General features: G+C 37.6%; 1 protein-coding gene across 2 annotated transcripts; it reads right to left on the reverse strand.

The window, feature by feature from the left end:
- Positions 1–4,155: 4,155 nt before the first annotated feature.
- Positions 4,156–8,615, reverse strand: tbx16 (T-box transcription factor 16). 2 transcript variants are annotated; one of them, XM_067395476.1, is made up of 9 exons: positions 7,835–8,615; positions 7,490–7,646; positions 7,271–7,373; positions 6,674–6,838; positions 6,445–6,591; positions 6,175–6,245; positions 5,415–5,500; positions 5,087–5,300; positions 4,156–4,997 (listed from the first exon to the last, which is right to left on the reverse strand). In XM_067395476.1, the coding sequence occupies exons 1-9, from the start codon at positions 7,848–7,850 to the stop codon at positions 4,538–4,540; spliced, it is 1,419 nt and encodes a 472-aa protein (XP_067251577.1). In that variant the 5' UTR covers positions 7,851–8,615; the 3' UTR covers positions 4,156–4,537. The 2 variants fall into 2 exon arrangements, with proteins under 2 accessions (XP_067251577.1, XP_067251576.1); XM_067395475.1 differs by having other exon boundaries at positions 7,490–8,615.
- Between the last annotated feature and the right edge of the window lie 7,379 nt (positions 8,616–15,994).

Below are 15,994 nucleotides of genomic sequence, written 5' to 3' on the forward strand. Positions count from 1 at the left end.
TCATTGATTTTCTTATTTTTAATAAACGATTTGCAGAATATATTATATATGACATAAAATGCTATAAATGTACATTCACTCTTACCTTCATGGTACAATACTTTATTTTGAAAATAGGTATTGGGATTGCTGCAATTGCTAAGACTAACTGTATTTCTTCTAATATTTTGGAAATGCATTTCACGTTTTAACTGCATTATTACCAACTTGCAATGTCAAAGTTCATGAATGATCACATTGTCAATAAAGAGCAATGGATTGTACTGCAGTTGTTTGGGTTTCACACAGGGCCTGATTAATGCCAGTCTGAAGAAGGAAGAAGTGTTACCAGAAGTTATAATAAAGAGGGAATATTTTCTGTCAGTGATGTGAAATTGATTCGGAGACAGATGTCGGAGCATATGATGGTCTTTTAACTGTCTCCACTGCATTAACACTCTTTTAAAGTTACCCAGAGGAGCTCTTTTAGAGCCGCACTTAAATGGTTAAATGGGGTTTTTACACCTTAAACGTTTATGGTCTCTGTCTTTCTTGCACACTCATCTCATTCGTTCACTTCACTTAGACATAAAAACCCTTTCAGCATCTTGTTTGGTTGATTTGCTCTCTCTCTCTGACAACAATCTCATAGGGAGTATCATGTATTTTCAGCACTTAACAGTCATGTTTGTATGACACAATCATGCAAAAGCTCCTTTTCCAGCTTTTTTCCTCAAACAACTTTGACACATTAAACTAGAAGTACACTAAGCCTCATGTTAAATTCATTACATTGATGATCATATGATAAGGCAAATGGTTCATATGACAGAAAAAAGAAAGTGTTTTAAAGTCATAACATTGAAATACAACAGTAGTTTCTGAAAAAAACTCCTGACAAATATAAAACAAGCTGACAAATGGATTCTGATCTAATCTGTTCATGGGCTGTTTAGATTTCATTTATGATGGCCTACATGAAATGCAAACTTCAGAGTAGATACCTAAGATACCTCCTAGAATGTTCAAATTGTAAAGATAGCGTTTTTATATGTTCTAGATTAAATGTTTTCATATACCTGAGATACAGTATGTACAAAATATGTGAGCTAATAAAGAACAACAACAAAAATAGTACATTCTTTGATATTAGACTTGTGACTTTTACACAACCACTAACAAAATACTGTATGTGAATGTTTTCTAGAGGGAAAACTTTCCTGTCCATCACATGAGTTTTACTTAATAGTTTAATGTGAACTCTCTCTCTCTCTCTCTCTCTCTCTCTCTCTCTCTCTCTCTCTTCTTGCAACATTTTATAATTAGATTTCAACCCTGTTGTGACCATTTTTCATATTTGTATGCATGTTTAACTCTTTCCACACCAGCATTTTTTTAATGTATGAATATCTGAACATGCAATATATCAAAAGAAAGAACAGGGGCTGTGCTTTAAAAAAGTTTCTAGCTTCATGCATTTGAAAGTTGAAAGTTGTGGGTAAGTTTTGAGCAAAAAGCTGAGGAAAAATTGCATTTTTGTCAAAGACGTGCATAAGAAATGCTTTTATCACTTGTTTCTGCTCCTTTTTTTCCTGTGTTTTGATCCGGAGATGCTGTCCTCTTTCAGAATGCATAATAGCGCCACCTACCATATAACAGTTAAAACATGGATTGCCGGAAAATTCCATTAATAGAGGGGAAAAAGTTAAGCCCTGGGTATACTTCATTTTTTTTGCACGTACGCTAGTGTACGCACACAGTCGAACGTGCAGTCTTGCAAAGTATACTTTAATTGACTCATACGTGTACACAGGCATTCGACGCATGTGCAGTTTTGAGCAGTCTCTCTCCACGAGTTATTACCCATGCAAACATGCTAGAGTTGAACAAATGAGTAAACTTTCTTTTTTTCCTCTTCACACAATCTCTCATCTATATAGGCCTCAATTGTCTCTGTAGCTCGCATGTGTTCCGGTCTGTTCTGTTTATGCAGTTTTTCTTTGACTACCTTGTGAATCGACAGCACCAGGGCACGGTTGCCACCTTTTGGATAAACTAATTACTGCAAAAAAAAAAATAAATGCGCATATGCGACCTTACATAAATCCGGTGTGGTGAGGTCTCCTTTAGGAACCCGAGTGATCCTATTGGTTCAACAGGCTTTTAATGGGTAGTATTTTTAACGTCAGGTTAAAATTCCTGCAAAATCACATTATGATTGATATTGTTTAAAATGCGTTATAATGACCATTAATGTCTTTTACATTACATGGTTCATATACTAGTATATAACTGAAGCTATAGGTTTTTTAGTAAGCTTGTGTACTAGCATAGAAAACATCTACTTAATTAGCCTGTTAGCTTAGCTTATATTATATTAGGAGTGTTTTTTTGCTTCCAATATCTGTTTCCAGTTTGTTTTATTATACAATACATAGGCATCCATTTTATATTTCAAGCATGTTGTTTGTTCGCTTAATGTAATAAACATCATACAATAATGAAATGGGTTATAATTAGTCAAGACATAACCATAGCAACTTTTGATCAGGCATTACCACCTGGGTCCTAAAGGAGACTCGATTCCTGGGAGGGGGCTCGATTTCTCATGACACCGGCGGTGTGCATACAGTACGCATGTACTTTTCTGATGACTTAATTTGCGTCACGTGGACTGTACGCTGACCCTCATACACGTACCCTTAAAGAGTGAAGTATACTTTGAGCTTTATGCTGCCTTCATGTGCTCTTGGAATTATCATAAATACAAGTTTCCTTGGAAAAAATGCACATAAACGCCCTCCAACATACCCTCCTAGCTCGTAACCACGGCTTCAGATGTGGGAATTATTACATTTGCACGTGAAGGCAGCTTTAACATAAGTAAAATGCATCAGTGTTTACCTTGTTCCTGCCACAAAATGCCCATGTTTTTCTGAACATAGAACACAGAACATATATAAAAGCATATTCTAATTAGTGTTGTCAGCAGTATATAGTTAAAAAATCAGATATTGTTAAAGTTTGAGGTAAGTCATGATTTGTTGTGCCACAAAAGCAGTTTAGTAAATCCAGACATGGTAATGCTTATCTGTAGTGTGTGAGTACCAAATAGCTGCTAAGCTTGTCTCAAAGATGCTAAAGAGCTCTGTAATGAATTGAGCTTGGCTAATTCTCCCACCCAGGACATACAAACACACAAATACAGCTCCCTCCCCCCTTTACGGCGGTCATTAGCGCCTGACATCCGTGACGGCAGCCATCAGCGTCCGTCTGCATTTTGGAGTAGTGAAAAGAGCTCTGACACCCCCCCCCCCATTTTCACGCCTTTTAAGACTCTTTCATGGGCACAGAGGGGTCTATGACATGCTTTGTTATGTAAGGTATTACCTTAACTGTCCCAAGGATGCAACATCAAATAATGTGTGTGTAGACAGACAGAGATAGGTGGGGTTCCAATTAGAGCCAACAAAAGGGGGGAAAGTGAAAGAAAAACAAAAATATGCTAAGTTACACTGAAAGTTAAATAAAAACATAAATAATTGACAGAAAGGAACAACCAAAAAGCAAAGGTGATCAATTCTAAAAGAGAAAACACAAATATTTGTGCATGATTTGTTAAAGAATATATTGAGCTTAAATACCTGGTTGATATTTGTTGAACTGTTCCATTTTTTTTATTTTATTTTATTTTTTGGCAACTGTGTGCAAATATATTTCTATAAAGTTGAAAGAGCTTCTTATATTAATGATACTACCTAGATTTTCGGTTTGGCTTATATTTGAATATATCTTTACTTTACAATCACGAGCCAATGAACTACAGAAATTATGGCAAATTACAATTAGGATCTCACACAGACCTTCAAAGTGCTCTCATTAACTCTCACAGCAGATGTTTGTCTACTTCACTTCCCCTCGAAGTGAACTTCTTTATGACCCGATGAATATATCCATATATATGAGCTTATTAGCTGCTTGTTTCTTTCTTTGAAAAAGAAAAGGACCATGACCACAACATCTTTGAAGACATTTACTGACCATTCTGTATTTCAGACATACAACATTTGTAATTTCCAAACAGCATTTTACACTACATGTTTCTCTTTTTAACAAAAATAATATTAAGTAGCAGCAAAAGAACACACAATAAATAGACATCTTAACAAAAAAGCCAAGAAAACCAGTCCGTTCAGGGTCCTCGGTATGCAGGCATTTGAAGTTAAAATGAATCAAAAGTCAGTTTTCAAATGCATTTAATGGAACATCCTTTGGCACAATTGACAAGCACACCATCTTTTCTCACAGCGAAAAGAATACAAAGACCCTCAGATAAGCACACAGACTTTTCTTCAATTAAACTGAAACAGGTTCTTTATTTTCTATTTGCATCCAAGTTGACTCACAAACAACATTTCAGTTAGTGCCACTTCACTCACTGTTCTAGAGTTTATCTGGTGCTCGCAGGGTGACGCGTGCCATCATACGGGTCAGAACCAGACCTCGTTGTGCAGACTTTAGAAAGCATCTCGTCCCGTCTCTTGTTCAGATGTCCAATTCACCAGCACGAGTAAGAGAACAATGGGTATTGGCTCCAGTCCCCTACATTTCCGTGGTGATACCCGTGATGGACGGCCTGGGTGCTGTATTCGCTGGGTAGGTGATGATGGGGAGGTGGTGGAGGGGGGTATTGAGCGGACGCTGCCCCGCTCCACTGTCCCAGAGACTGTTCTGTGCTGTAGGGGGTGTAGAGAGGATGGTGGCCCAGCATACCTGGCTTGGCCTGGGCTATGGCCATGTTCAGCACCCCTGTGTAGTCCTGGTGCCCCGCGGAGGGATGTGGAGGGCAGGGCGGGATGCCGAACTCTGGGGCGGAGGGCTTGCTAGAGGTGTCGTGATCAGGCACGGTGGCAACATCCGGCACACGGGACTCGAAGCTGGAGCGGCCGGTGCTTCCACATCCACTGCTGCTGCCAGCACTGGAGGATGGCGAGGGGGACTTGCCGTATTCATGAAATCTGTGAAAAGATCCAGATTTAATCACTGAGACATTGACAAGGCAGAACATAGCAGAATAAAGGTCTTGTCTGAGGTCAGTACTATGTACCTGTACGGCTGGTACGTGTTCTGTCCAGGTACGAGCTGTTCAGAGCTGTACATGTCTCGAGGGTCCGAGCCCAGTGGGGACTCTGCACGGAGAGCGTGGCTGTTGTCCCGGTCGCACGCACCTCCCCATGGGGAGTACCGCTCGGCCTTCACCTCCGACTCCTTACGGCCCATGTGTTCATCATCCAGACCTTCACATGCAGATTGTTGGATATCTGGGAAGATGAATAAAGGAGACTTGAATATGTTATAACTACTTGAGAATTTGCACTAGAGCTATCCATACTTTGCATAAACAGGGGAATAAATTCAAATGTGAAGACAATTACCTCTTGGGCTTCCATGTTCAGAGTCTTTTGACACGTTCATTTTCTTTGCAACTCTCTCAGGATCAGCCAGATTTCTATTTGCTCGTCTGTGAAAGAAAAGATCAATTAAGTAAACAATTTAAACCAATTTATTGATCTTATTGGTAATTTTAAAAAATATAATTTTTTTGGTATTTTACTTCACGTTTTCTTTGTTTTTGTATAGTTATTCAAGTCTCTTATCAGTTATAATTCATGAGTTAATATTTTACACTCTAAATGCTGAGTTAAAAACGACCCAAGTTGGGTTAAAAATGGACAAACCAAGTAGTTGGGTGTGTCCAACCTGCTGGGCAGTTTTATTTAACTCAACTATTGTTTAAAAATGATTATATGACTGGCTTAAATTGAACCCCAAATAGGTTAAAAATCAGACACAATTACTAGGGCAAAACAATAATAATCAAAAGGTGAACATTTATCAATGAGCAATTTTATAAATGTTTATTGTTTAATTATTATTCATTAAACTTATTAAAAAAAATGTATTAAACGTTAATTTCCAACATATTTTGGGTAAATTTTAAGCAAGCAATACAGTCATTTTTAAACAATAGTTGAGTTAAATAATAAAAATTGTCCATTTTCAACTCAACATTTTTTTTTTTTAAAGAGTATATGATGCCTTGTTTTCTACATTTTAGAAAGTAGTTGGAATAGAAAAATCTATTTTAATAGCAATATTTGATGAAAATAAAATATAACATCAAGATGATATTACCTTTTAGAGTTTGTACCCTCATCTCTGAATCCTTTGGCAAAGGGATTGTGGTCAATTTTCAGCTTTGTGATCTGTGAGAGAAATAATGTAACCATCAATCTCAGTTCTAGTTAACTTGCCATTATCTATTTAAGCTAAAAATATGTGCATAAAAACATATAGATGCTTTACATATCATAAACAATGAGAGGAACATGTTCTCCCCAATATTTAGAATAGCGGCCAATCAATGTGTTTTTAAACTTTTTTTAAGTGTATAAAAACTCTCACCTTTGTGTTCTGGTACGCAGTGACAGCAGTGAAGGTCGTCTCGGGGAAGGTAAAGGTTTGGAAAACACTCCAGCGTACACTGTACAGATCATCAGCCTGGACGATATGGAATCGCGGGTGGTAGCGGTGCATGGAGTGAAGGATAATCTGAATCAAAAGGAGAGATGTGGGTTTAAATCAAAGTCAAAAGACTATTGAACAAATGCAAGATCGAGAGTGGGGCACTCACATGTCCATGCTGGTCCAGGGCATTGTTGGTAAGCTTGAGTTTGAGGAAGGACACGGGCTGTTTCATCCAGTGGCTGCCGGGCGCTGGTGAATCAGGGTGTAGGTACGTCCTGTATGGAGGCTGAGGCTCAGCCTTACCTGCGACTTCCCACTTGTCCTTGTTCCACTGCGGAAAAAGAAGCATTTCATTGAATCACTGACCACAGAACAGCGAACTACAGCTTCTACATTGGCCGTGACATAAGGTGCCGGGAGTGCTGGGGTGTGAGAGTATGTGTGAACGAGAGTGTGTGTTGGGGTAAAACCCCCCAGTGGGTCTGTAAAAACAGGAAGAGTTGGGGCTCTTTGAAGTTGAGGAGCGCAATCAGTGGTGAGAACGTTCCGGGGAGACACATGTGACAACGTCCTCCCAACGCTCCAGCCGTTCACGATTGACTCCCAATTCAACCGCTCTTCATTTCAATGGGACACTAATAGTCTAGACAAGCCGGGTCTAATCCATTCAAATGGATAAGACTTTAAAATTGGCATTGAGACATTGAGAGATCATCAGTATGCACTTTATAGGAGAAAGACTAGATGAGATTGAGGTTCTAACCTTATATCTGAGACCGTCTTCAGGTACCATGTCCACCAGTAAGATGTACTTTGCATATGGCACCAATCCGGACAAGCTGATTTTGCAGTGTGGAAACATCCTCCTGTAATATAAGCATAGCTTAAAATTAAGGTCTCACACTTACATTGAGGTCAATTCTTAGAGTTTAGATGATCCAAAGACTTAGTTTTAGTTGAGGAACTTGGTTCTAAGACGTACCTGCCAGGTTTGGTGATGATCATCTCAGTCCCGATCTCATGGAAGGATCTCCACAGATCCGGATCCTCTAGAGTCATTCGGATGTTGCCTTGGTGATAGGAATCACCGGCTCCAGCCATGGAAGGCGGAGGAGGGAGGCTGAAATTGTGCTTGAGGTCTGAGGAAAGACGGAATATTTGAGATGTTCTGTCAGTGGCATCCCATGGAAGAAGTTTCCCAGAGAACTCTTGGAACTTCATTAAATCGTGCAGAACCATGTCCAAAAAGATGAGTTAACAACGACGATAAGTGTGTAAATAAATGGAGCACGGCAAGAGTAAGACTGGGGTTAAGACAAACACTCACCTCTGATAGACTGCATTATGTAGGCTTCCCAAAAGATGCCCTCCAGAAGAAAAGTTGATAGATGATAAATAAGCAATATCTAGTTCTTTCAGTTAAAAAACAAGTTCTCCATAAAAACTCATAAAGGGCTCGAGTTAATTCCAATGTTTGTTAAGTCCAAGGATGAAGGGCTTCAGTGCGTTATGTCTGTCTGTTCCTTCTGCCACAGATGCAGAGGAGGTGTCCCACACCTTTAAGTGGGTTCTGGGTGTGGGTGGGGCTTGAACCCCCATTCCCAGCCTTTGAAGTGACACGGTGATGAGTCAATGTCATGATCCTATTGGTTGATGGGCAGAATCAAAGAGAGTTAGCAGAGCCTTGATAGAGTCCCAACAGGAAGGGGACAAGCAGAGGAAACATGTCTTTATGAACTGCTAAAGGACTTTTAAACAAATACGTACAAGCCCAAAGAATACAAGATGGCAAACCAAGCACAAAATTCCCTTCATTAATCCAGCTAATGTGAGGAAGAGCAAAGACTTCACCTTCTAATTGACCACACTGACCCCTTCACGCAAACATAACCTGACACACTCGGCACTCGTGTTTGCTAATTCACACACACATCCACTAATTCTCACTGAAGCTACAGACACCAGGTCCTGATTTTTACAACCAGGTCCGACAGTGGTAAATAATTTAAAATGCAATTGATGTTGTCACTTGAGTTCAACTTTCTTTGCTTTTCAAAAACATTGAATTTTGATGGCCAATGCTTTCACAACTTTAGACAGTGGGCTGAATACATCCGCAGCATGAAAAGACCACACTGAACCAACTTAACCTTCAAGAAATGTGGGTCTTATGAGACAAATGTTGACCTACAGTTTTAAAACTAAAGCTTCTCAATGGTTCTTTGAAGCACCAAGAAACTACATTCTCATCAAGAACCATTTTTGCAATTTAGAGTTCTTGGAGTGGTTATATAGTTCTTTGGCAATTAAAATGTTCTTGATGTATTACAAAGATGTCATCTATTAAAAGACAATGGGTTCTTTAGAGCTTGTTTTCAGAGAACCATGGAACTTCAAAGTTATGCTATGGCATCATGCTTTAAAATCAATATCAACTTCTGTTTTTAGTGGATTGATTTTAATTATTTAAAGTGTTCCGCATAGAACCACCATTTTAGATTCCTTTCGGTGATCAGTTCTTTTTTTTGTTAAGAGTGAAGAACATTTCAAGAATCTAAAGAACCTTTTGTGCAATGGAAAGTTTCTTTGGTTTATGGTCTTGGAACCATTGATGCCAATAAGCAACTTTTGTAGAGAAGTTCTCTAAAAACATTTGTGTTTAATGCTGTTTGGGTGAACCAATGTTCTAAATGAATCATTTTAACTGAATCATGTCACTGATAGTCTCAATGAAGGTGGCGATATAGTCGTCACATAAAGTCATGATAGAGTTATGGCAGAAAGCGAACCCTGGGGTAAATCTACAGGTGAGCTGTACCTGAGAGGCAGCGTGTGTATGTGTGTTTGGTGGGAGGGAGGAGGTTGCGTATTCAGGGTGTCTAGACATGATCGTTCCTTGATGGTTAATCTCATTAGGAAGAAATGCTCTCTGAAGGCAGCAGGCTTTCTATTCATGCAGAGAGACACAGGCAGAGATACATAGAGAGGGACAGATAGATAGGGAACTGAGAAATGCGAGATAGCTCCAAGAAGAATTGAGGCTACTTTAGCAGTTCACAGCCTGTTAGCACCACTGATCTACAGATTCCATGTCTTTTTTTCAGAGTAAACATGAATAGGGAGAGTTTACTTGTATGAATGTCAGCCATTGTCAGTCATTGTTATGCATCTGTGACTATATGCTGGAATGAGTGCTTGACTGACTCTGTTCACAAATGGAGGAACGTGAATTTAATCTACAAGCAGATGTGTCTTTTTTCCTGTGTGTTTCTTTGGTTAAGTTGAAGAAAGGAGGACTTAATTTATAATTTTTTTTATACCAATAATAGATACAGTAGAGGAAGTGATGGGAAAATAGGAGCATAATTACAGGCATGGAGCCCATAAGAGACTTTTTAGAAAATTTGGTATTCTTTCCAATTTAAAAAGAAAATAAAGTTTTTAAAATTCAAGTTATGTTAGATAAGAAAACTAATGACATAAAATGAAATAGAAATATTAAAAGATTCTGCACAATTTCTAGGTAAATTTGTGATCTTGTGAACTCAAGTAGCTCAAGTGCTGCTGGCTTTACAGTAAATAAGCAAATCAAATACTAAGACATTTGAAAAGTTATCTTTTTTTCCCAAGTAGTATGACCGTATATGATTCTTAGTGGATTCTGATCCAAACGGGACACAAATGTGATACTTTAGGATTGATTCAAAAGAGGATTCATTTGCTATTCTGTGCACACTCCTTTAAAACAGGAATTGAAAGACGAAATTGGCTAGTTGTGGTGTTTTAACCCTCAGAAAACACAATCCACAGTTTGTTCTGTTTCTCCACCCTGGTTTAGAGCACTGTTAGCACAACTCTTTCTTATGCTAAACATAAACTCCAGCAAAACAGACTCCTAATCACCACCATTTCCTACGTTTGCAAGAACTCTCAAAGGACTGAAGCTCTTGAGAACAAATACTGCCTTACATAAAAGACCTCAAAAATGATTGCTATACTTGACTGCATATTGTTGTATTGTTGATACATACTGTAAATATGTACACTCTAAAAAAATAAAAGATTGGGTTGTTTTAACCTAGCGGTTGGGTTAAATGTTTACACAAATTGCTGGACAGTTTTATTTAACCCAACTATTGTTTAAAAATTACTATATGACTGGCTTCAAATGTGTCCAAAATAGGTTGGAAATTATAAATCAGACACATAATTACTAGAGGCAACAATAATAATCACAAGGTTAGAATTTATTAATAAGCAATTTAATAAATATTTATTGTTTAATTATTATTCATTAAACTTATTGAAAATGAACATGAATAATGCATGCTCATTTATTAAACATATTAATGCATTTTCATTTCCAATATACCTTGGGTTCATTTTAAGCAAGCAATATAGTATTTTTTAAACAATAGTTGAGTTAAATAAAACTACCCAGCACATTGGGCAAACATTTAACCCAATTGCTGGGTTGGTCCACTTTCAACCCAACTTGGGTTGTTTTTAATCTAGCATTTTTTAGAGTGTATGCATTGGAAGAGATGGACATCAATTGATTTTTTACACATTTAAGTCAATTATAATTTATAATGCAGTCTTTCCTTGCAGTTATTAATCTGAAAAATGGAAAAGTTCTCTTTATTTTGACCAGCTAGAATTGATTAACGTACACTCTAAAAAATGCTGGGTTAAAAACAACCCAAGTTGGGTTGAAAATGGACAAACCCAGCGATTGGGTTGTTTTAACCCAGAAGTTGGGTTAAATGTTTGCCCAACCTGCTGGGTAGTTTTATTTAAACCAACGTTTGTTTAAAAATGACTATATGGCTGACTTAAAATGAATCTAAAATAAAATTCAAATGTTCATTAATTAAACATATTAATAAATGTTCATTTTCAAGATATTTTGGGTTCATTTCAAGTAAGCAATACTGTAATTTTTAAACAATAGTTAAGTAAAACTACCCAGCAGGTTTGGCAAACATTTAACCCAGTCGCTGGGTTTGTCCATTTTCAACCCAACTTGGGATGTTCTTAACCCAGCACTTTTTAAAGTGTATTTATTCTCCATATCCAAAAGTGCAATGATATTACAATAGTTTCCTGGACATGTACCAGGGTAAAATTTACCATACACCATGGCAATACATGATATTCTTTGCAGTACCTTGGAAAACCATGTATATTTAATGGCACGTGAATATGGTAATTATCTAGTGCAATGATATATGAAATTACCATGGCATTATCATCTCATACCTTCACTGAACCATGTTACCAGTTATTTTATATTAGATGCAATATATAACAATAATAATAATGCTCGGGTTCTTCCTGTTCATTTATAAATGAGTGATTAATGTATAATAAATGTGTTATAACACATTTTAACACAATGCGCAGTCCTTGAGTGCATTTCTCCATATTGATCAACAGCAAATGAACCTAAAGTGTGTTTTAACTGTTATTTTTAGTGGATGTAATAAAGCAGATTAAAACACTTGCTCTTGAAGCAGCAGTTAAATCAGAGTTGCCTTTTTATGAGCTAAAAGCCCTCAATAGCTGTGAATATATTGACTGAAAATATAAAGAAGTCTAAAAGGATTTGTATTAGGCTTATACCAAGCACATCTAAAATCCCTCACAGCTCTCTGGAGATTAACATCGAGAGGCCTAAACCTGGAGAAGACGGCAGAAGACATTAGCCAAGCACACCTTTAGCTATCTTTCCATCATGAAGGTGTGATGCCCAGGTTTCATTTCCTTCACCTGAAACTGGTCAGTAAGATTCACACATGACGCGTGGCTCTCCTCACTCTTCTGAGGTTATAGACACATTTCTGAGGGACTAACGAATCGTTTTCTAAACATAATCCACCAGTAGCACACTTATATTAGCACCAATGCCAGTTACCATGTCATTTTAGTGCAATTTGTACACTAGATCAGATATTATGGTTGGACAGGGGTGAAAATGACTTTTTATAGCCTTATAATACCCATTATAGTATGCAATAATTAAATTCAATTACATATTATTTCTGTGAATTTGTGTTTTACTCAAGTACAGCTTCATTTCCAAGTCAAAATCATACTTTCACTCCTTACATTCATTTAGACTTCCAAAGGCAGATTATCATAAATGAAAACTTTTTTGCTTTTTTGTTTTTACATGATTACTCTCCTGATTTAATTTTAATAGCAAATGACATTCATCTCAGTGTAAACTATATTTGGAAGTTTGTTCTTGCATCTGTCACCACAACATAATCAGTGATCGAAATTAAAATGTTTTAATCGTAGAAGATGGACAGACTTGGTTCAAGCCTGAACATGTTTAACGATCCATAAACAACTATATTTAAATGACAAAAGCCAAATCCAACTGTGTTTCAGGACAGAGGTTTCAGTTAAACATCTGCAGTGTCCTACACTGTAAAAATGATTTTACAGCAAGTTGTGAATAAAACAAAGATTATTGGAGTATGTTTTACAATTCAGTCAAAATTTCACATTTAGTTCAATGTGTTATTTGCTGTTTCTTTGTGATTATCTGTGCAATTTACTATAAATTTTGGTGAAAATGGTTTCAAAGTAAATCCAACTCCATTTCTTTTTTTCAGTATAGAACAGTCAGTCAGAACATTGACATTGAGAAACATGTGATTAAAAAGTGGATTCTACACTCTTTGGCCCTGTTTACACTACACTGTTACACTTTACACACGTTTTTGTTTTAAAACTGCGTTTTAAAATGAAAATGATCCTCATACTGGTGTTTCCACAGCGTTTCAGAACCGATATCCGTCTACATGATTGAAAACACGTCACGACTGTGGCATGAGCGTACAAGTGTAAACAGTTGCCTCTTGCGCATCTAGGCAACTGCAGTATTAAAAAAAAAAAATGCAGAGTTTAACTGCACAATGGCTGCTAAAAATGACAACAAAGCCAGCAAAGATTGTAGTTCAGTCTGCATGTTATTGTTTAAATGGTCGTCAAGGATACGCAGAGCGAACATGGGCATCGTTTTCAAAAGTCTCCAAAACTCAACCCCAGGCAGCGACAGGTGTAACCGTAGCAAAACTTATGCATTCTAAAACGAAGTGTAAACGGAGCCTTAGAAGAAAAGATTCTTTATAGAATCGTAAGGAGTTCCATCAGGTGCTTCACATATAGAAACTTTTAGGGGTTCCCATCATGGGATCATTTTATGGATTTATTTGAAATAACCCATTAAATATGAAAGTATTATGCAATTATTTAAGACATTTCTCCTTATATAGAAACTTTTTGGCATAAAGGGTTCTTTTAAAATTGAGTAAAGAACTCTAAAGTTCTATATAGAACCCCTTTAACCTTTTTTTTTCTTTAAGAGTGTATTACCAAATTTACACAAAAGCTATGAAATTTTAAATACATTAAAATATTTGGCTTGATACTTGAATTATACTTGAAATGCCCCAAAAGTTATCTCAGGATAGTGCTGGCAAAGCCAAGGTCATGGGTTTGATTGGCAGAGAACACGCAGTAATAAATTGTCAAGCTTGAATACACTCACTTTACATAAAAGTGTCTGCCAAATGCATTAAAATCACTTCAGCAGTTAGCCCTCATAGACAAAGTGTAGCATTTGATGTGAAAAGTTAATGCAGTAGAGACATTAAACACGGTGAGGAAACATGAGGAAAGAAACTGTCCTTTGAGGCCCAACAACTAGAGTTAGCCGAAGGTATAAAAATTGTAGAGAAACAGAAAAGCAAATGGAAGAAACAACATTTTTTTTTTTTTTTGGCTAATTTATATGAATTCAATTTGTATGTTTTTGTACAATTAGGTTGGATCTTCATGCTTGTCTTTTCTTTCCTAAAATCATGAGATTTCATGCGTACAAAAACATATATGTTCCTCACGAGATCGGGTTGGAAGACGCGAGCTTATCATATGCTGGTGTGTGAAGCGCTAATGCCTTCTGCCATGCTGTCATTTGAAACAAGTCAGTCGTTGAATCGGACACCAGCCTCCATTTTAAGGCCAGGCATGTGAGACACGGACTCGCTAGCTTATTAACACCTGCGAGGTGCTTATACGCCTGGAAATTAGACACATTAGATGGGTTTAATTATGATAAGAACTGTTGACTGTTTCCTAAAGACTAATTCTATTTCTTATGTTAGGAATCATTTCTGTATTATATGCTCATTTTCTTTATTATTTATTATTATTTATTATTTAAAAAACAGTATGCTTTATAATAAATGCAACCATGTGAGACTAAATACTCTTCTTTAGTTTTTGAGAAATCCATGCTATGGTAGTGACGCCGCAAACTTGAGTTGCAAAAGGTCAAACTTTACCGCATTGACTTTTCCTCAACCCTCTGAATCTGTGAAATGTGTCATAAAATGATCCATATCCCCTTTGATCAGGTTAAAACATCATTTATGTGTAACTGAAAACACATGGCTGCTCTGTAGAGGAAACGTATGCTTGCGTGAAGTGTCGTATCTAAACATTACAGGAGGTTTCCTACTGTAGACCCCACAGGGATCAAGAGAGTCCCGCTGGGACGCGCCGCACTCACGCTGGGCTGGATATGTGCTTTTGGACTCCAGCGGCTGATCTGAAACCAGTTTGCCTGGTGCTTTTTAGGACGGGGTGACAGTTCGGGTGGTCAGAAAGGCTGAACTGGAGGAAGTGACAATGTCACGGCCAAGACCACTACACTGGGGTCATTTCTGAACACGTTTCTGATTCATTTTGGCTCATGACAAAGAGAAAATGGAGTTTGATTATTATGCCAACAATAACATCCCAGATATGTTTCTTTCTCTGATTCTGATAAAAAAAAAAACAGGAAATGCTGGAAAGAACAAAATAGTCACTTGGTCAGATTTTTTTTTAGCATGTCTTTAAATCTGCATCTATCCCGTATCGCAGACGCTGAAGTCAGGAGGTGTTAGCCACCTCTGCCATTTGCTGCACCTTGTGTGGACGTATCGTCACTCAATAACAGCTTAACAGCTGCCAATACACAGGCGCTCAGGGCTGGGATCAGACGGCTGAGGGGTCTATAAAGAGCCCCCCTGCCATGGGCCGACGAGAAATCTCACACCTTTCCCTGGCATTAGCTATGCAATCTTCCCTTTTGATGCTCTAACTGGCCACTTTAAGTGCTCAGGTACGGGCCGTCGGGGAGGACGCTGAGGCACAGCGCCGGCCGAACACTGGGTGATTCTGGTGCATCACATACACGATGATACGCGTCTGCATGCACGCTCAAACGCTTTCAGAAAGTTCAGTAAAGCTAGAGTAAATCAATGCCACAAACATACTAAACACACTTTTACAGGGTTCCCACAGATAGTTTGAAGCATGTCCATGATTTCCTTATCCAGTGATCTCCTTTAAATCAGGAATTGTTTATTATTTATTTACTTTTATAGTATTTATTAATATTTTGAATTAGCTTTATTTATATATT

This window comes from Chanodichthys erythropterus, chromosome 9 (assembly GCF_024489055.1).
Source record: "Chanodichthys erythropterus isolate Z2021 chromosome 9, ASM2448905v1, whole genome shotgun sequence".
NCBI classification, from domain to species: Eukaryota; Metazoa; Chordata; class Actinopteri; order Cypriniformes; family Xenocyprididae; genus Chanodichthys; species Chanodichthys erythropterus.